We start from the raw sequence: 21,396 nt of genomic DNA, 5'->3' as shown, positions 1-21,396 counted from the left end.
GGTCAGACAGCTAGTAAGTGTTAAGTGTCTGAGGCCGCATTTGAACCCATGTACTCCTGACTCCAGGGCCCATGCTCTTTCCACTGTGCCACCTAGCTGTCCCTTCTAATGAAGAATAAAAAAGAGGGAGAAGAGGGGCAGCCAGGTGACGCAGTGGAGAGAGCACTGGCCCTGGATTCAGGAGGACCCGAGTTCAAATGCAGCCTCAGATACTTTACACTTATTAGCTGTCTGACCCTAGGCAAGTCACTTAACCCCAATTGCCTCACCAAAAAATTTTTTTTAAATTTTAAATTTTCAAAATTAAAAAAGGGAGAACAATATTCAGCAAAACTAACCAACATGTCCCAAAAGTCGAGCACTACATGTACTGTTCTCCCCACCTCCGCAAAGGAGCAAGAGAAAGCACCTTCTTTGGAGTCAAGCTTAGAGATATTCCACCTTCCTAGGTTAGCCGTGCCTCCCCTGAGACCAGAGAGAAATCAAATTCTCTGCTTGCTCACTCAGAAGCACGCTCAGCGGTGGGCAATCCTGGTGGTGGAGGAGAACGATGCTTTGAAAGGAGCCCTAGACTCTCAGGCTCTCTGGAAATGGGCACTTCCCACAAAACTCCCACATGAAGTGACTGGTATACGTTTTATTCTCACTGTTTTATAAGGAAAAAGCTTCTAAATGAAGGGGGAAATGTCCTGCACCCCAAGCCAGTGAAGAGACCCCACACTGCTTCTCTCCAGACAACCAGCTGGACTTGGAGAGACAGGAGCCCAGGCTCTCAGCTCAGTCCCCTCCCCTGCTCCCCCAATCTGTAGGATGTGGTCACCAGCAGGGAGAAGCCAAGGACTGATCTCATCTGGCTTGGTCCACATTAGCTGTAAATAAGGAAAGGAATGAACGAAACGGCCACAGAAATGCTTCGAGCATCAGGACCGAAGACTCGGGATGGCATTTTACTTTGGTCAGGGTCTGGGGAAAGCCCCTACACCAATTCAGATCAACACCGGATTGATAACAGTCTTAGAGAATCACCCAGAGGACACTGAGGATGTCACTTACTTAGGTCCAAACAGCCAGCAGGTTAGAGGCACTACTTGAACCCAGGACTTGAACTCCAAAGCTGGCCCATACTGCCTCAGATATTTAACACTGTTGTTGGTCTTCCTGGCAGTGGTAGGACCAAGACAAGGTGTTGGTGTTTTTGTTTTAATTGGGGGGGGCAGGGCAATGCAGGTTAAGTGACTTGCCCGGGGTCACACAGCTAGTAAGTGTCAAGTGTCTGAGGCTGGATTTGAACTCAGGTCCTGAATCCAGGGCCAGTGCTTTATCCACTGCACCATCTACCTGCCCCTGTTGGTGTTTTTAAAAAAATAATCACAGGGTTCAAAGGGATGTCAGAGGCCATCCTGGACAGGAATCTTCTCTATAACACTGCTAATAAGTAGTGTCCAGCCTCCATTTGGAGATCTCCAGTGATAGGGAGCTCACTCTCTTCCAAGGCAGCACATTCCACCTTTGAAAAGTTCTATTAGGAACTTTTAGTTACAGTGAACTCCTCCCCCAGAGGGCACCACTCTCCACAGTCTGACACCAACATTTGTGGTTCAAGGGATAGGAATTAGGCCTAAGACCACCAGCCAGGGACAGAAAGGCTTTGTCTAGGGTTGAGAGTCCACCAACTACTTACTCCAGGCACCAAATGCTTCAGGGGTTCATTTATTAGAAATATGATCTCAGGGGCAGCTAGGTGGAGCAGTAGATAGAGCACTGGCCCTGGAGTCAGGAGGACCTGAGTTCAAATCTGGTCTCAGATACTTAACACTTACTAGCTATGTGACCCTAGGCAAGTCACTTAATTGCCTCACCAAAAAAAAAAAAGAAAAAGAAAAAGAAAAAGAAAAGAAATGTGACCTCAAAGGATTTGGAATCCAAGGGCCTGGGTTCAAATCCTGATCCTGCCACTTCCTTACCATGCAACCTCGGACAAGATGCTTCCCCCCTCTGGTTCTCAGTGTCTGCATTAGATATTCCTTCCAGCAATAATTAACAATGGCAACAGTAACAATAGCTCACATTCATCTACTTAAGCTTTTCTGGGTACTTTACATGTTATTTATTGTTAATCTCCTGATAGAAGGAAAGCTTCTTAGGTCATTTTTTTCCTTGTCTCCCCAGGAACCAGTGCAGTGTCTCAAACACAGTAGGTGCTTAATAAATGCTTATGGATTGAGTGACTATCTCATTCAAACCACTCCACTGCCCTGTGAGGCAGGCTCTATTAGCAACCCCATTTTACAGATGAGGAAACTGAGGCTCAGAGAGGCGTTGATAAGTGTCCGAAGAAGGCTTCAAACCTAAGTCTTCCTGATTCCAAGTCCAGGATTCTATCCACTGAGCCACACTGCCTATAAAGATATGGCACAATAAACCAATGGGCAGGGAAACTAGTCAGCTAAAGTATCTTCTAAGTTGATCTATTGTGTTTAATAACATCTTCATCTCTCACTGGACTGCCTCCTCTGGACTCAGGCCTTTCAGCTTCCTTTATGTATTGTCCTCATTCGAATAGAAGCTCTCTGAGGACAGGAAGGGTCTTTCTTTTCACTTGTATTTGTATTTCCAGTTCTTAACAGGCATACAGAAAGCACTTAATAAATGCCTGTTGATTGACTGACCAACTGAACAAATTTCCATATTACTTTAAGATTTGGGTAGTACTTACTCACATTAAGCCTGTGAGGGAGGGAGTAAGAGACCTAGGCATGTCTGGAGCTAGAAGGGAGCTTAGGGACCATGTAGCTTGACTGCCTCATTTTACAGATGAGACCCAGGGCGCTAACAATGACTCGCCCAAGGACACATAGTAAGTAAGTGTGAGAGGTAGGTCTGCTGGCTCTGCAGATGCTACTATTTCCAATGTAATTATGTCCGAATATTGTTTTCACAATTTACTGATAAGGAAACTGAGGGATTTGAAAAGCATCTTTTCAATAGTCAGGAAGAGAGTATAGATATGAAACATGTGTAGTTACAGTGTTTCAATGTCTCCCTGTTCTCCCTTCTGCCCTTCCTATTTGAGCTGCTCTGGCAGTGCTTGGATGGCATGCCCGTCTGGGGTTGTGCTCCTCTGGTGCCAGCCACCAATGGCACACCTCTCTCTGGCCGGTCAGGAGGCAGCCAGGAGGTGCAGTGGTTAGCGTGCTCAAAGCCTGCCTCAGACCCTTGCTGGCTATGTGACCGAGAGCTGGCCCCTAAAACACCCTGTGCCTGTATTTTCTCATCTGTAAAATGGAGGGATCAGGCCAGATGATCTCCAAGTTCCCCTTCAGCTCTAAATCAGTGATGCCCTGAGAGGGAGAAGCCATGGAGTCCCTGAGCAGCTGCCCAGGAGTGGAGGCATCAGGTGTTCTGACTCTGGACTCAGTCCCCCCCACCCCCATCAGAACGCCCCTGGCCCACTTCTCCCCCACAGGCTCCATCAGGAAGCATTCTGACACCTGGGAGGGGCACCTAGAAGAAAGCAAGTCCAGAATTTCAACAGGCACCCTTGAAGGTCCACGCTGCCAGAGCCAGGGCAGCTCAATCCAGCAGGGAAGGCAAAGGCAGATTCGGGAATTGGCTGGGAGAGCAGAGCCCAGCAGGAGGCCAAAGTTGGTGCCCTAGTCCAGGCAGCATCTGCCTTTCTGTGCTGTGGCTGTCTTCTTCAGGTCCACGGTAGGGCTCTTCTGCCGAGTTTGGACTCCATTTTGTTCTTCCCTTTTTAATAATTCATGAGCTGGGAAAAGAGAAGGTAGAAAAGCATTTGCCCAAGAAGCTAATCCCCCCTCGCTCACTTGAAAGTCACATTAAGAGGGGCAGCTAGGTGGCACAGTGGATAGAGCACCAGCCCTGGATTCAGGAGGACCTGAGTTCAAATCCGGCCTCAGACCCTTGACACTTAACTAGCTGTGTGACTCTGGACAAGTCACTTAACCCCAACTGCCTCACCAAAAAAACCAAAACAAAACAAAACAAAAAAAGAAAGTCACATTAAGGGATCTATGTAGGTGAAGTTCCCAAATCAATACCTCTAATTATTGATCTGAATTATCCCAACCTTTCTCCTGAACTCAAAAGAGATTCTTGGAAAATGAACAAGACCCATAGAGTGTGTGGCTACACTTCCTAATGATAGGGGTCTCCTATCAGCTTATATCAGAGACCTCAAAGCTTAAGGGCTGCCCACCAATCAACCAATGAATATATATTAAGCACTTACTGCATACCAAGCACTCTGCTAGGCACTGGGGAGCCATGTATCCTTGGGTAAGTCACTGCCTTTCCCTGGAGCTTAATTTCCTCATCCTTAAAAACAAGGTGGGGGGGGGGGCAGCTAGGTGTGGAAGTGGATAGAGCACCGGCCCTGGAGTCAGGAGTACCTGAGTTCAAATCTGGCCTCAGACACTTAACACTTACTAGCTGTGTGACCCTGGGCAAGTCACTCAACCCCAATTGCCTCACTTAAAAAACAAAACAAAACAAAGGAGACTGGATGAAATGGTCCAGTTTTAAATCTAGCCCTGTGACCTCCCCTCTGTAAAGTGAGGGGATTCGACAGGATGACCTCTGAACTACGAGCACTGTGGACTTGTGAACAGCCAATGGGGAGCCCAGGTGGGAGGGCTCAGAGGACTGAAGCTGCTCATCAGTGTCTAGAAACCCACACAGAGACCTGCAACTTCTGGCTCTCCTGTCCCCGAGCATCTCTGATTGGTGGCCTCAGTTTCCTCATCTGTAAAATGGGGATAATAATAGCATCCCCTCAGTGGTTGGATATGAGGACCAAGTGAGATAATAACTGCACAGTGCCTGGCACATGGTCAGTCCCAGAGAAACATTGTTACTGACTCACCTACAGCAGTGAAGGCTTCGGTCACTTGGTAGTTTGATTTGGCTGAGGTTTCCATGAACAATAGCTTGTTACTTTCTGCAAACGCTTTTCCCTCCTGGAAGAGAGAAGAAAATGAAACCAGAATGACTCCAAAATCCTGGAATCTTAGGAGCCAACATTGATGGATGTCGCTGGCATTCCTGTTGGCTTGAGGCTTGTTGGTTAGATTCTCCCATTTGCTATTTCCTCCCTTCACAGGCAGAAGGGACATTAGAGATCACCTCTCCACATGCCTCATTTTCCAGATAAAGAAAGAGAGAGACTTTTTTTTTTTTTGAGTGACGTGTACTCAAGTTCATCCCCTCATTGCCTTTGGTGTGGTAGAAGGATTTGTGTATCTCAATGAAACGAGGAGCTAAGCCATGCAGTTATGCAAGATGGACAGGTCACAGTGGAGAGTTCTGACAAAAGGTGACCCATTGGAGAAGGAAATGGCAAACCACTGCAGTACCTTTGCCACAAAAACCCTGTGGGCCCCACTAAAATGATAAAAAGAGATGACAACTCGTCTCCTCAGGTCAGAAGGTGTCTGATACACGATTGAGGAAGAGCAAGGACATCTACAAGTAGCTCCACTCCGAATGAAGGTGCTGGGCCAAAGCAGAAAGGAAGCTCAGCTGTGGTTGTGTCTGGTGATGGAAGCAAAGTGTTTTTTGTAGTCACCAAATTGTGTCTGCGGTAAAGAATTAATTGTGACTTGAGGTTTCTATGACCCCATCTTTGCCTAAAATTAGAAACCCCGTGCACCCTGACCTTGCTTGGGTGCACACTGGAGTGCCTGCATGGGCCTGGCCAAATTATAATGAGGGCAGCCCCGCCATGACTGGAAGCTGGGTGAGGGCAGTCAGGTGACCTCCAGCATCCAGAAGCTGAAGGGGGGCTGGCAGTTGTAGAGCAGCTTGTTAATTCTGTCAATCAGGGCTGCCGGCCAATTAGCTTGGGGCTGTGTGTCTGTCCACCCTGTTTTCTGGGAGCCCCGGGGGTTGCTGGTAAGGAGAAGGGAGGAGACTCGCCATTCTGGCATTGGAGCTGGAAAGAGACAGGACGCAACTGTGTGTTGTGCTGAGCCCTGGGCGGTGGTGTGATGCAGGTTGTATTGTTTTCCTTCCCCCATTCCTTTTTTTCCCCTTTCCTTTAATTCTACTAATCTTACTTGTGTTTTTAAGTTTGTTCTTGTTAATAAACCCTGTTCTCTTTTTGAAAGAGGCTGTTAATCTCCTTCCTTGCCCCAATAATGCAGTGAGCCGCCTAACACTCCCCGATTAAAATTTGGCCCCTACACCGCTAAATTATTGGAGGGCAGGATAGGGTTTTCTAAGTATTTCTACTTACATAATAAGGGCTATTGTGCCTGTTTTGGCAGTAATCATCTATTATTACTTAGTATTAAATATTAGAAGAGCATTGACCATGTGGCATTTAACACAAGCAGAGACTAATCGAGTTGTCAAGATAACTCACTGGCCATAGCAAACATAAACAATCCCAGAAGATGACACAGGGACAAGACCACATGGTCAATATGAAAATCAGATTGATTATATACTTCGCAGACAAAGGCTGCACCCTTAAGTCCAGGTTTTAATTTGTCCAGCCTGGCATTTCACATGATGCATTCTACATAGAAGTTAAATAAATAAGGTGACAATATACAGCCTTGTTCTACTCCTTTTCCCATTTTAAACCAATCACTTGTTCCATCTTTGGTTCTAACCGTTGCTTCTTGGCCCATGCACAAGTTCCTCAGGAGAAAAGTAAGATGATCTGGTACTCCCATCTCTTTGAGGATTTGCCACATTTTGTTGTGATTCACATAGTCAAAAGCTTTAGTTAATGCAAGACCTGGAGCTGACTGTGGGTCAGATCATAAGCTTCTTATTGCAACATTCAAGGTTAAATTGAAGAAAGTGGGGGAAACCATCAGACTATATAGGTGTGACCTAAATAACATCCCTTATGACTATGCAGTGGAGGTGACAAATAGATTTAAGGGATTAGATCTGGTAGACAGAGTGAAGGCTGAGGCTCCTAATATTGTGTAGGAAGCAGCAGCAAAAAGTATCTCAAAGAAAAAGAAGGGTAGGAGAGCACAATGTCTGTTTGATGAGGCTTTACAAATAGACGAGGGAAGAAGGAAAAAGAAAGGGAAAGGAGAAAAGGAAAGATACATCCAAATGAAGGCAGAGTTCCAGAGAATAGCAAGAAAAGATAAGGCTTTTTTTTTTTTTTAGTGAGGCAATTGGGGTTAAGTGACTCGCCCAGGGTCACACAGCTAGTAAGTGTTAAGTGTCTGAGGCCAGATTTGAACTTAGGTTCTCCTGACTCCAGGGCTGGTACTCTATTCACTGTGCCACCTAGCTGCCCCTGTGACCTTGATTTTTTAAGATGTGGATAATTGTATCTTTGGTCACTGTATTTTTAATATAATCAGTTTCCTTTGTAATCCTCTGCATTTCATTGCATGCATTTATTTATCTAGCACTTATATATTATGTACAAGACTGAGAAGACCTCCAGAAGTGTCACCAGAATGCCAAAGGAATTGGTCACTTAAAAATAAAATGAGGAACCTGTGTTCCTGCCTAACCCTCTCATTTTATAGAAACAGCCCTAGACTGGGTAAGTGATTTGCCCCAGGTCACACAGCTTGGGAATGTCAGTTAGGATTTAAAACTAGGTCTTCCTGACTCCAAATCCACTGAGGCTCAAAGTACACCATGATTTGAAGTGTCAAAGACAGGATTTGAACCCAGAACCTCTGATTACAGCCAGTGCTCTTCCCACCACACCATTTGAAGGGCTGCCTCTTAAAATGGGGCACCCAGAATTGAGCACAAGCTCCCAGATACAGTCTGACTGGCACAAACAATGGTGAATCTCTGACCTCCGTGACACTGACTCAAGCCATTTCCTTAACTATTACCTGAGAGGGTTGAGCTAGACCATCTCTAAGGTCCCTTCTGACTCCAACTGGAAGAGGCCATCTGGTCCAACCCTATCATTTTACAGATGGGGAAACTGAGGCTCAGGCTGGTCATGGGATCATAGATTGGAGGCTGGAAGAGACTCAGAGGCCTCTTAGCCCGATCCCCTCATTTTATGGATAAGGAATCTCAGACTCAGGTAAAGTCATTTGTGCCCCAGGTCACACAGGTCCAAGAGTTTCCCTGTCTGGAGTTTAGCTTCTTCATCTGTGAATAAAGGGGCAAAACTAGAGAATCTCCCATTCTCTCAGTCTTAGGATTCGACCTCTAATGATTTCCCCAACTTTGACCTTTTCTACAAAGAATAAAAGTGAAACTGAGGCCCAGAAACACCCTAGGCCTACAGTACACAACAGCCCAGACAGGAAGAAGCTAAGAAGCCCCAAGGAGCACAAGAGCTGGCCCAACCCAGTCCTTTTACAGACAAGGCAGGGCTCAGCCCCCATCCCCCAGCTATCCTGATTCCCAGGTCTCCCAACCCCTAGTCCAATGTTCTTTTCACAAGACCATGAGCTCTTCAGGTGAGCTCTGAGAGATGGGGGACCTCATGAAGGTCCTGGTGAAGACGGACTGCTATGACAGACCAGTGTCGTCTTCCCACTTAAATGTATATTTTTTTTTAGTGAGGCAATTGGTGTTAAGTGACTTGCCCAGGGTCACACAGCTAAAAAGTGCTGAGTGTCTGAAGTCAAATTTGAACTCAGGTACTCCTGACTCCAGGGCAGGTGCTCTATCCACTGCGCCACCTAGCTGCCCCTTAACTGTATTTTTTGGCCACAAAGGAGACTGTGGTCTGCCACACAGAGGGAAATGACAAAAGGTATTCATAAAACTTAGTTTTTTAAAGGCCAGGCCGTCTTTTTTTAACCCAGAGCACCATCTAGTAATGGCTCCTAGACAATGACATACCTCCAGGGTCACTTCCCGAGAATCCTCAAGATCCGTCTTGTTGCCTATCAAAATCACCACGATTTCTTCGGGTGAAAACTCATTCTCCAGCTCCTTCCACCAGCCCTGGGCCCTGTGGAAAGAATCCTTAAAAACACAACAGCATGTGACAATCTCTTCAGTTTGACTGGCCAGAACAAGGCAGTGGGGAGAGCAACGTGTTGGGAACAAAGCACTTTACAACTATCATCTCCAGTGTACCTGTAGGTAGGTCCCAGTGGGATGATCGTCCTCTTTAAAAAGAGACTTTAAGAGATGGGATTTATGTAGCCTCATGGGCAAGATTCCAACCCAGGCCTTCCAGAGCCAGGCTTCAGCACTCTAGCTGCTATGCCTGGGGTAACAAGTGCTTTCTAAATCTGTTGAGTTTCCTTTTTTTTTTTTTTTTTTTTTTTTTTGCGGGGCAATGGGGGTTAAGTGACTTGCCCAGAGTCACACAGCTAGTAAGTGTCATGTGTCTGAAGCCGGATTTGAACTCAGATATTCCTGAATCCAGGGCCAGTGCTTTATCCACTGCCCCACCTAGCTGCCCCCTGTTAATTTGCTATGTTGTCCTATTGCCTCAGGACCCTCTGCTCCCATTTGGTGCTTGATGCCTTCCTGGTTGGTTTGTTCAGCTGTTATCATTGTTCAGTTTTGTGGTGTTTTTCTGCGTTTTTTGGGGGGTGGGGGCAATGAGGGTTAAGTGACTTGCCCAGGGTCACACAGCTAGTAAGTGTCAAGTGTCTGAGGCCAGGTTTGAACTCAGGTCCTCCTGAATCCAAGGTCGGTGTTTTATCCACTTCGCCACCTGGCTACCCCTTTGTGGTGTTTTTTAATCCCATATAATTAATACTTGCTTCAAAGGACCTAATAACATGGTTAATTAGCCTGTCCCTTGAGAGCCTCATAATGGAGGTAACCATCACTGAATTTGAGAGTTGGGAGGGGCCTCGGCAGCAACAGCCCTTTCATCCAACCCATATACAAAGGGGGGCCCCAGTGTAGCCCAGTGGACAAGCAGCCAGACAGCCAACCAGCCTTCATGCCCTTCCTGCACTTCTGAACATGTGGCCTCCCCAGAAGAGCTGTCCCCAGAGGGCTGAGAGCAGATAACTCTGTAGGGATTTCAGCCAAAGCCTCCCCCAATCCCAAGGCAGAGTACCTGAGGCACTCCGGGCCAAACTGATCTTCCCAAGAGCAGCCTCGAAGATTTTTACTCCTCCTTAGAGAGTGTTAGCACATCGGCTGATTTTTTTTTTAAACTAACCTTGGACTTGGGAACAAAAGACTCACTATAAACCCAGGTGATCATCCCATTAGTATGCTAAGACCTGCTAATGAGAGCAAAAGTGCCTCTCCTGTTTCTTTTTCCAGTGACTAACCTAAACACAGCACATGATATCATGAGATTATTTAATGCTCAGCTCATCTGGGTCCATGTGTATGGTGTCTGCCATTAGTCAAACAATGTGCTGGACACAGGGGAATAAAAGAGAAAATGAAGACCTTGTCCTTGTAGGTTCAGGGATTAGGAGCAGATGTGAGCTTGGAGGTCACTGAATCCAACCCCTCCTTTTATACATGGGGTAACTGAGGCCCAGGGAGCTTAAGTGATTTACTCAGGCTCACACAAATAAGTGTCTGAGGTGAAATCTGAACTCCGCTCTTGTCACCACACAGCTCAGGGATATAACCCACATCCAGACAAATAACTCAAAAGTGTGTACAAAGTGTTAATAAGAATGCATGGGGGGCAGCTACATGGCACAGTGGATAAAGCACTGGCCCTGGATTCAAGAGGACCTGAGTTCAAATCCAACCTCAGATACTTGACACTTACTAGCTGTGTGACCCTGGGCAAGTCATTTAACCCTCATTGCCCTGAGGGGAAAAAAAAAGAATATATGGACCACCTGGATATTGATGGAACTGCCTTATTATTCAAAGGTATTTTATGAAACCTTGGATTAGCTAAATGCCCTTTGACTAAACTTCAAACTAAACCCAGATAGTTAGTAAATAAGTCCTTGTTCACTAACTTCTTTCCCCAAGAGAGTAAATAGATATTATTGTTCTCCTTATCAAATATCTAGGCATCCTTGTCCTTGGTAAACCCTTCCTGTTTCTTTAAGTTGCCTGTTAGAGTATTTGCTTTAGGTTAACTTGTATCATGCTAATAAAACTGACATTACCCTGTAACCAGTGAGCAAAGAAACCTTATATGCCCTTAGAAAGAGGGAGCCTGAGAGCTTCTTCTTAGGAAGGGGTCTCTGTATGAGTCTCGCTGATTCTTCTTAGGACAAATAAACTGATACTATGTTTCTTTCTGTCTGTCTCTGATCTGTTTTTTCCTATTGGAGACATTATATTCTCTGATCTGTTTTTTTTTCCTGTAGGATAAAAAAATTGGCATGTAATAGAAATTATGAAAATAATGTTTCTATTTTTTTTGTAGGAGACAGGCAAAATACAATAATTGACCAAAGTAATCGGGGCACAGCCTCCTTGAGAAGGTGGCACTGGAGTTCGGAGCCTTACAGGGAGATTCCAATGGGTTGAAGTGAGGAGGGATGGCCTTCTGGTCATGTACAAGGTCATGGTGGCGATGGGTGGGAATATCATAATCATCGCTGGCATTTCAGGAGCTCCATGAGGCTTGCAAAGCACTGTGAGTAAGTTAAGTCATTGGATCCTCACAACAACCCTAGGAGACAGGTGCTACTATTATCCCCATTTTACAGGTAAGTAAGCCGAGGCATTGGGCAAGTAAGTGGTTTGCCCAGGGTCACAAGCCTAGGAAGCATCTAAGGCAGGATTCAAACTCAGTTCTTCTTGATTCATGGAGGGGAAGAGAGCATAGGACAATTTGGTTGGAACATATAGTATGTTGGGAAGAACAGCACAGACACGGATGGGAAGGTATACTGGAGATGGGTTATGTGGCTTGCCCAGGGTCACACAGCTAGTAAGTGTCAAGTGTCTGAGGCAGTATTTGAACTCAGGTCCTCCTAAATCCAGGGCCCATGCTTTATACACTGTGCCACCTAGCTTCCCACCCCTCCCCCCCTTATGTTTTTAAATGCCAAATAGACTAGCCTGTATTTGATCCTAGAGGTAATGAGGAGCCACCAATGTTCATTGAGCAGGAGAGTATGATGGGAAGATCCCTTTGGCAGCTGTTTGGACCCTGAGCACTTTCTCTGGCTGTCCCCCAGGCCTGGAATTCACCCCCTCCTCCTTGGCTTCCTTCAAGTTCCCACTAATATCCTACCTTCCACAGGAAGTCTTTCCCTATCCATCTTGATTTTAGTGTCTCTGTCTTTTGAATATCTCCATTTTACCCTGTGCTTATCTTGTTTGCACTAAGTTGTTTGCATGTTGTCTGGCTATGAGCATCTTGAGGGACTGGATTTTTTTCCCCCTTTTTTTCATATCCTTAGCACTCAGCAAAGCAATCAAACTTAATAAACACTTGTTAACTGACTAGAGATTGGATTAGAGTGGGGCTGGAGAGAGGGAAGGGGAGGAGAACAATTAGGGGCTACCGGGAGGGACGAAGAGTTAAGGGGGGTGGCCATCTGAGTAAAGAGAAGGGGGCAAATGGGAGAGATAGTGCCTCTGATAAGCCACGGGGCAAGAAGGGAGGGAAGAGGGGGCGGCTAGGTGGCGCAGTGGATTAAGTACCGGCCCTGGATTCAGGAGTACCTGAGTTCAAATCTGGCCTCAGACACTTGACACTTACTAGCTGTGTGACCCTGGGCAAGTCACTTAACCCCCATTGCCCCGCAAAAAAAAAAAAAAAAAGAAGGGAGGGAGGGAAGAGGCAGGGGTGCTTCCAAGACCAGAGCCGCAGGGCTGTGGTTGATCTATATTTGAGCTTTAAAAATAGGAACAGACCCATAGGCTTCACGTGGGCTGCACAAGCCCCCAGGGCATCCATACCTTGTTTGCAATGTCATAAACCAAGACAGCAGCATTGGCCCCCCGAAAATAGAGGTGGCAGACACTGTGATACTTCTCCTGTCCTGCAGTGTCCCAGATCTCCAGCTTTAAGGCTGAGCCGTCTATTTCCATTATCTGAGTGAAGAAGGCACCTAGGAGGAGAGGAAGCCGCAAAGGGTCCTGGTTTGGAAGTGGGAATCGTCATCCATCATAACCCATAATCAGTTTTGTGGATCATAGGGACCAACACCTTTGGCGCCTTGTGGCCAAACTGCACCCAGCCGGTCACGGCACAAGAATTCCTGTTCACCCTCTCTCATGGAGCCAAACCAGACGACTTCCTGATCCAGTCTTGTCCTACTTGAATACAGGAAGACAGTGGTCCCCACCCCCAATCCCAATCAGTCACCTCTTCTCTAGATCAAAATTCCTGGACCCTTCAAATATTTCTCATATACATGGTTATTAGACAGTGCCCCCACCCCTCTCTCTCTCTCTCTCACACACACACACACACACACACACACACACACACACACACACACACACACACACACAAGCAGGTTCTTGCTAGCTCTCTCTCTTCCTCCGGACATTACTGTGTTTTCTCTTTCCTGTGTCAATGTTGAATCTCCAGCCCCACCCCCCACCAGTAGAATGGAATCTTCCTGAGGGCAGGGGCTGTTTTGGTTTCCTTCTCAGGCTCCCCAGCCTAGGACCAGGAACACAGTGACAGAGACTGGAACTAGACCTTTGCCTTCATTAGCATAGGGAACTTCTGGTTGAGAAATCTCCCTCTGCCAATGCAGGTTGGCGCTTTCCTTACAATGTACAGTCCTAGAGGGCTGGGACAGTGCACGTGTCTGGGACAAACAGTAGAGCCAGTCCAGAGGAGAGGAGGAGGAGGAGGGTGGGCTGATTGCCCCTCTACCAACCCTGAGCTTTCCATGAAAGCAAAAGCCCATCTCTTCTATATTCATGTTTTGCTCATGTTGCTGTATAGAAAGAAGCAAGACCTAGAACCCCACTAGAACCCCACAGTGCCTCTGAAGAGCTGAAGATGAGAATCACACAGATCAATGGAAAGGGGGAATACCTGGGCCCAACTCTGGCTTAACCGTTTGTTAACAATAGCTAATTGTTCTAGAGTATTTTAAGTTTTTTCAAGCACTTTACAAACACTATCTCATTTTACCCTCACAACAAGTCTGGGAGATGGGGTCCTATCATTATCCCCATTTTACAGATGAGGAAACTGGCAGAGACAAGCTAAGGAACTTGCCCTGGGTCACACAGCTAGGGAGGACCTGAGACAGGATTTGAACTTGGGGCTTCCTGACTCCAGAGCTCTTTCCACTGCAGTGCCACCTCACTGCCTGACTTAAATGAATGACTTTGGTTATTTCAGCTCCCTGGGCCTCAGTTTCTCTCCTAAGTAAAATGAGAAGATTGGGCTAGAGAGCTCTAGCCTTCCAGCTCCAGAGCTATAACCCTAAAATCCACTAGATGTCGCCCTCGCCCCACAAATGGCACCCAGAAAGCCTTTAGGAAGTGAAAAGTGGTTGAGGTGGTTGTTCAGTGTAACCACTAGAGGGCAGCTCTCCTGGGAGGTTTGCATGAAGCCTCTGAGCTGAGGCCCTTCCCGGGCCAGGGGGCCACCCCAAGTTAGCTGATGTCCCCATGTCGGGAGGCCCCTGGTCTCTGGATTCTCCTTCTGTGGCCCCCTGGTGGGGTCTAAGGGGAATTACTTTAATTTCCCAAGCTTCCCATCCAGAGGGTCAAATGAGAAAAAAAGTCTTTGATCCCTATTAAAGGATCTGTGTGACCCAGGGGCCTCAGTTTCCTCTTTTATAAAATGGGGACATCTTCCTCCCAGAGTGTGAGGTCAAATGAGATAACACATGTACAGTGCTTTGAAAACTTTAAGGCACTGCATAAATGCTATTACTAGAATTCTTTATTATTATCAATTCCCCGTTTTCTAGAGTAGGAAACCGAGGCACGTGGGGGGAAAGGTGACAGTATCATAGACCACAGCTCTAGAGCTGGGATGGCTTCTAAGGAAGCCATCTAATCCAATGCCCTTATTTTCCAGAAGAGGAAACTGAGGCCCAGGAGGAAAAAGGATGTGCCCAAAGTCACAGAGGGAGTAGGACCGAAGATAGAGCAGAAGTGGATTCCACTGGAGAATGTCCCTGAACTAGACGAAGGTCCAATCTATGGCCCCACGGCCTTGGATGCCAACGGGCATCATTTGCTTTATATTTACTTTCTGTGCCTCTGTTTACTTATCTGGGAAAGGGGTACATTCCCCCTTCCAGTAGAATATAAAGTCCCTGAGGGCAGGGACCTTGGTTTTGGGGGGGTTTTTTGTTGTTGTTTTTTTAGTGAGGCAAATTAGGGTTAAGTGACTTGCCCAGGGTCACACAGCTAGTCAGTGTTAAGTGTCTGAGGCCGGATTTGAACTCAGGTCCTCCTGAATACAGAGCCAGTGCTTTATCCACTGCGCCACCTAGCTGCCCCCACCCTTCTTTCCCCAAGAAGTCATTGCAGCCCACTAGGCCAGTGAAGGTGAACCCACTGCCTCCCAAGGAATCCCACTCCACCTAGAGATATTCTTACTGTTCCTTATATGGAGCCCAAATTTATCTCTGCAATTTCCACCAGCGATGCTCATTTGAGCCTCTGTTAGAAGCCAAGAGGAACCTACCTAACCCCTTCTCTATGTGACAACCCTTCACACTCTTGAAGCCTCCCCTGGCCCCACCCTAACCCATACCCCTTACACTTCTCTGAAGGCCCTTATTTTGAGCCTCTGGGGAAGGAGGTACCAATCCCAGGGAAATAGCACCCAGGGGTGAGGAGAGTTATGCCCTAAGGCACTCATATAGAGGAAGCTCCCCTCCAAAACACACAACACCCTCGCTCCTTGAAATCCAGGTGAACAGGGCAGCTAGGTGCCGCAGTGGATAGAACACTGGCCCTGGATTCAGGAGGACCTGAGTTCAAATTTGGCCTCAGACACTTGACACTTACTAGCTGTGTGACCTTGGGCAAGTCACTTAACCCCAATTGCCTCACCAAAAAAAAAAGAAAGAAAGAAATCCAGGTGAACAGCAGAATGCTAAGGAGAAACTCCTCTCTATCTTCTCACCAACTCCATTTAGCTCCATTGGTCTTATCATGAAGGAAAAAGAAAAAAAAAACAAGCAAAACTTAGCACTCACAGCCCAGTGTGGGCAGGATTTCCCTGAAGTCATTCTTCATGAGGCGGAAAGCCAAGCTGGACTTGCCCACCGAACTGCTCCCCAGGAGAACCACCTTGAAGACATAGGGCTGGTAGGAGGCACTCTCCAGGTGGGTAGTTCCTTCCAGCTGTGCCATGCCCTGCAAAGAAACACCCTAGGTCAGAAACAGGTAGCAGATGCCCGGAGGATGATTGATTGTGCAAACCAACTCACCTGTGAAGGCTCCAATTAGCACACCAATGGGCATGAGTCTGGAGAGCACGGAAGACCCAAGTCACAGTTAAGGGTTCTAAGCATGACCATCTCAATCAATGAAAAAAATAATAATGCTGTTTCCTCAAGTAATTAATGCAAGGATCTCAAAGCCCCTTTGTGAGATGCAGATGAATGAATAGTGGGGTGGGGAGCCATGGCCTTGCATCTGTAAAATGGGAATGCAGATTCCTACAGTACTTAACTGGTTAGGAGCATCACATGATACTTTTCACACAGATCACGCGGAAAATCAGTTATGAACCTCTGAACAGTTACTGCCTCTGGTCCCTCCTAAAACATCCTTAATACATTGATGCCGGCAGGCACTTTAGAGATCCCCAAGTACAGAGCTTCTTCCCCTTATCTGTGTCCTTGGGCAGTGCCTGCAGAAGCCCAGAGACCCCCTCTTCCCAGAAGCATGTTGTTATGTTTTCTATCTTCTCTACTCTCATTTTCAAGATTTCTCTTTTTGGGTTATTAACTGGTTGATTCTCTGGGGTTTTTACTTGAATGCTTCAGTAATCTTCGCTTTTAAAAACTTTACTTCATATTTTCAGTGATAAACCTGTGTTGTTCTTAGTGCCTGGTAGAATCGTGCACACACAGCAGAAGCATATTTTCAAGTAACCGAAAGAAGTGCTAAATTTCCATTTTTGTTCTGTGGTGTCTGACTCCGTCTAACCAACCCCATCTGGGGTTTTCTTGGCGGATATGGGAGTGGTTTGTCATTTCCTTCTCCAGCTCACTTTACAGATGAGGAAACTGAGGCAAACAGAGTGAAGTGACTTGCCCAAGATGATTCATGTAGGAAATGGAAGAGCCAGGAACCAAACCCAGGTCCTGACTTTAAAAACCTGGCTTCTTCCTGGCACATTTGACAATCCAGCCAGACTCTTCCAATATCGCTCACTCAAGCTCCCCAATGACTTCTTTGTTGCACCAATATCCATCAGCTTCTCTGAGGTTGGTGTTTCTTTGCTTTCTCTTCTCCCCTTGACAGTGAACAGCACCATGGTGCAGAGAAAAGAGCCTTGGGCCTGGAGGAAAAGGTCTGTGGCTACCTACCTGTGTGGCCTTAAGCTACATCACTTGTCTCTGCCTCAGTTTCCTCCTCTGTAAAATGAGGTTGATTGCTTTTGAGGTTCCTTCTGGGCTTCAGTTTCCTCCTTTGTAAAATAAAGGGGAGGAGTTGGCCTAGAGGCTGCCTGGGTGGCCTCCACCATCCCTTCTAGATCTGTGACCCTATAAATATTCTCTGGACCTCAGTTTCCCCATCTGTAAAAGGAGAGGTTTGGACATTGAGGTTCCTTTCTGCTCTAAATCCTAAGAATCTATGCAGCAACTTGAACCTTCCTCTTCCCTTGGCTTCCCTATAATCTCCAGTGCTGATTGACCATCTGTGACACACATCTAGGTGTGGGAAAGACTGAGAGGGGATGCAGTTCTCAGTGTACCTGGACAGAATGGATTCATGAGCGCACACACACACACACACACACACACACAGTTAGACAACAGTCCAGTGAAACAGAGAATGAGGACAATAGGAATTCAAAAAACAGGAGTGTCTCCAAGGGCTAGAATAGGCAGAGAAGAAGAGTCAGAGGTGTCCGTGGACCACAAACCCAGAGAGTCAACAGTGTCATTGGGGCAGCCAAAGAGGGGAATGTGAGTTCTGGCTGCGTTTAGAGGCTGCGTTTAGAGAAGGATCCCCAAGTCCCTCTTCCTTCCATCCTGATAAGAATACATCTGAAGCAATTCCATTTACTTTTATTAACTACATACATATTTTTTTGCAGGGCAATGAGAGTTAAGTGACTTGCCCAGGGTCATATAGCTAGTAAACGTCAAGTGTCTAAGGCCAAATTTGAACTCATTGCCCCGCAAAAAAAAAAAGAAAAGAAAATCCCAAAAGAAGATTGATGAAACATACTAGCCATCTCCAAAGAAAGAACTGATATTGATGGAACAGAATGAAGCAGGCAATTTGTCACTTTCTTTCATTTTTTCTTTTAATCAAGTTTCCTTGTACAAAATGACAAATATGGTCATGTTTTGCATAATCATACACGGATCACCCATATCTGATTGTTTGCCACCTCAGGGAGGGGAAAGGGGAGGGAAGGAAAGAAGGATAAAAATTGGAGCCCAAAACTATAAGTAAAAATGTTTATTATTAATTTTTTTAAAAAAAAGAATGTTAGCAAGGAGTAGCTCAGTTCTGTGTGACCTTGGGCAAGTCACTTAACCTCTGTTTGCCTCAGTTTCCAAATTTGAAAAATGAGGGGCTTGGACTTGGCTCTGCTGGCCTCCCAGCTCTAAATCTGTAGTCCTGGGATTCACATTCAAAGCCTGGCACAACCACTTACTGGCTGAATAACCCCGGATAAATTACATAACTTCTCTGCTTCTCAATTTGCTCTTGCATACAGTGAGGGAGTTGGACTACAGCACCTGGAAAGTCCTTTCCATGATCCTGTGATCACTGGGTTGTCTTTTCGTCCTCATATTCTACAGATGAACCTGAATTTCAGTTATTGTGAAGAGTTAGTGTGAGGCACTGGCCCCCTTAAATATGCTAAGTATCGGCACCAGTGAAGGAGTTGGGAGGAGGGGAGCAGGATGGGGAGGGAGCAGAGCCCTTTAAAGAAAGGAATGAAACTATAATGTTGGAGAACAGCTTGGAGACAACACAATGTTGTTCCCAGGGAAGACGGACGCCATCCACCTGTACATCCATCCCAAGAGGTCGGGAAGGAGACAGTCCACATTTATTTCTCCCTCCTTAGCCAGTGTGGAAACCCAGAGCAGGGGGCGGGGTCTTAAGAGACCCTAAGGGGTCCTGCAGGGAAGACCAGAATTGGAGACACCATGTGCTATAAGCTCCTTGTTTTACAGAGAAGGAGACTGAGACCTGGGAAAGGGAAGCGACTTGTGCAAGGTCACACAGCTCAGATCTGAGACTAGTTTATTCAACGATAGAGCTGGGATTTAAACCCGCCCGAGCGAGCCCAGATCTTTAAGGGCTCTTCCCATTTTCCTGACTCCTCACTAAAGGCAATAAGGAGAACCAAGGCCCAAGAAGTTGTAAGCTGGGATCAATCCCATGCTCGAAGGCCCCTTGCCCAGCTGAGTTTGTGCCAGGAATATGTAAGTGGACTCCAGGACCTGCCGGTCTGCCTCTCTGCCTCCCCTAGCTGCCCAGCCCCGGCCCCCAGGGTGGGGGGGCCTTCATCCCTCTCTGATCACTCACCTGGGCTCTGGGCCTGGCCCTGCTCGCTGGGCCTCTCCTGGGAGAGCTGGCTGCTAGCTGGGGAATGCCGGTCAGGCCTCGATCACTTCCTCATAGTTCCTGGATAACTTAGCCCCAAGCTCTGCAGTTGGCTGAGCCAGGCTCAGGCCCGGCAGCTCACCTTTCAACCTGATTGTTCTCCTGGAACCAAACAGGGCTAGATTCCCTGAGCGAGGTCGGTTGATTGGCCAGCCTGCAGGGGCCGGCAGGGGGCAGGGGATGGGACAAAGAAGGCCAGATGAGGGAGGTCAGCAGAAAGGAAAGCTTCTCTGCCCTGCACCCCCTGCCCCTGCCCAGCTCCCCACTTCCGCCCCCACACACGCACAGTCCAACAAAACAAGCTGAGCCAGGGTGAGAGTTCGAAGGTCCACTTGTCAGGCTTTGGGTGGCCCGGCCAGGGACAAGGCCAAAGGGCTGGGTAGTAAACCTGAGAATTCGGGAGTGTCAGGCCCCACCCAGCACCGGGGAGCAGCTGATGGGAGGCTGGCAAACACCCAGCCAAAGGGCAGCCAAAGGGATCATTGTGGGCCCCAGCTTCTTCATCTGTAGGCTCATGGGGCCATTGATCTGGAACCAGAAGGGCCATCATCTAGTCTAATCACCTTCATTTTACAGACAAGGAAACTGAGACCCAAGACAATTCAGTGACATAGATCTGGAAGGAGCCTCCTGAGGCCATGCAGGCCCCTCTCCTCACTTTACACGTAAGCCTTTGAGCTGGACAAGTCACTTACCCCTCCCCAGTGCCCAGAACACGTAGTGTCAGCACTAGGGGAAAGTGGTTTCTCTTGAGCACTTCCAGGCACTAATAAAATCACAGGCCTGGATAAAACCGTCAAGTGTGTCCTGCCCCTGGGTCTGCCTAGGCGCAAGGGAACCCCCAGGAAAACCCACCTGGAGGGCAGAGGCTCCACCAGCCTGCTGCTAAAGGGGTCCGTGACCGAACAGGTCAGAAGCCCTGCTCTAGACTAGGGTCACCAAGGCGCCTCTGGGAAAGTCCTTCCTTCCCCTTCTCCTTAAGATCTCAAGTGTTCCTTTATTAAGCCTTACCCGGGGGAGGGTTCAGCGGCAGAGAGAAGCACCATTGCCCCTCCCGGGGCACCAGGGGACAGAGAAGCCTTTCAATCTCCCAGTGCCTCCCCTCCCCAGCCCCACCCCCTGCGCCAGGTGAGGCCACTTAATTCCCCGAGTAATTTGAATAATTCCACCCAATTGTTGGTGTGGGAGGGGCTGGGATGCTTCGTAGACTTCGGGACTGCAGGGGGCGGGGGCGGGGGCGGGGGCGGGGGCGGGGGCGGGGGGGGATGGTGTCGTTGATCTAAGTGTGGAAAGAACCTGAAACCCACCAGCCTCCACTGTTCTTCCCCCTCCCCCGCTGGGCGATCCGGCCCAACCGGCTTGAGCCTCCGCGCTCTCGTCCTTCCTCACCCTCGGCTCCTCCTTCTCCCCCCCCCCCCCGGGCTTTACCCGTGCCTGGAGGGCGCTCCCCACTCCTTAACTGCTTCTCAGCAGGGGAGCTCAGGCTCTGTCTTCTGCGGCTTCCTTCTCAGATACTTTGTCTACAACCGCTCTGTGGGTTTAGTTTTTAACTTCATAGTGAAGCCCATATCGGTTCCTGTGTCCTTGCTGTCCCCCCATTAGAACGCAAATTCCTGCTGAGCAGCGCACCTGCCTCCCCAGCCCAGCCCAGTTCTCGTCGTGCAGTAGGCGCTTAATAAATGCTCACTCTTGGTCGCCTGCTGCAAGCCCTCAGTTTAATGTCCATATAGAGGAGGCAAGCCGGCTCGCTAAAGCATCGGGGCAGCCTGAGGGGGAGAAGAG

General features: G+C 47.7%; 1 protein-coding gene across 1 annotated transcript; it reads right to left on the bottom strand.

Moving 5' to 3' along the window:
* Positions 1–934: 934 nt before the first annotated feature.
* On the bottom strand, positions 935–19,886 carry RAB17 (RAB17, member RAS oncogene family). Its single transcript, XM_043964045.1, has 6 exons — positions 19,537–19,886; positions 16,008–16,167; positions 12,781–12,932; positions 8,818–8,943; positions 4,886–4,979; positions 935–3,769 (listed from the first exon to the last, which is right to left on the bottom strand). Exons 2-6 carry the CDS (start codon positions 16,162–16,164, stop codon positions 3,654–3,656), a joined length of 645 nt encoding a protein of 214 aa, XP_043819980.1. The 5' UTR covers positions 16,165–16,167; positions 19,537–19,886; the 3' UTR covers positions 935–3,653.
* Positions 19,887–21,396: the final 1,510 nt, after the last annotated feature.

The sequence above is a fragment of the Dromiciops gliroides genome, chromosome 4 (assembly GCF_019393635.1).
Source record: "Dromiciops gliroides isolate mDroGli1 chromosome 4, mDroGli1.pri, whole genome shotgun sequence".
NCBI lineage: Eukaryota > Metazoa > Chordata > Mammalia > Microbiotheria > Microbiotheriidae > Dromiciops > Dromiciops gliroides.
The sequence above is the reverse complement of the archived record's forward strand: the minus strand, read 5'-3'. Positions and strand labels throughout refer to the sequence as shown.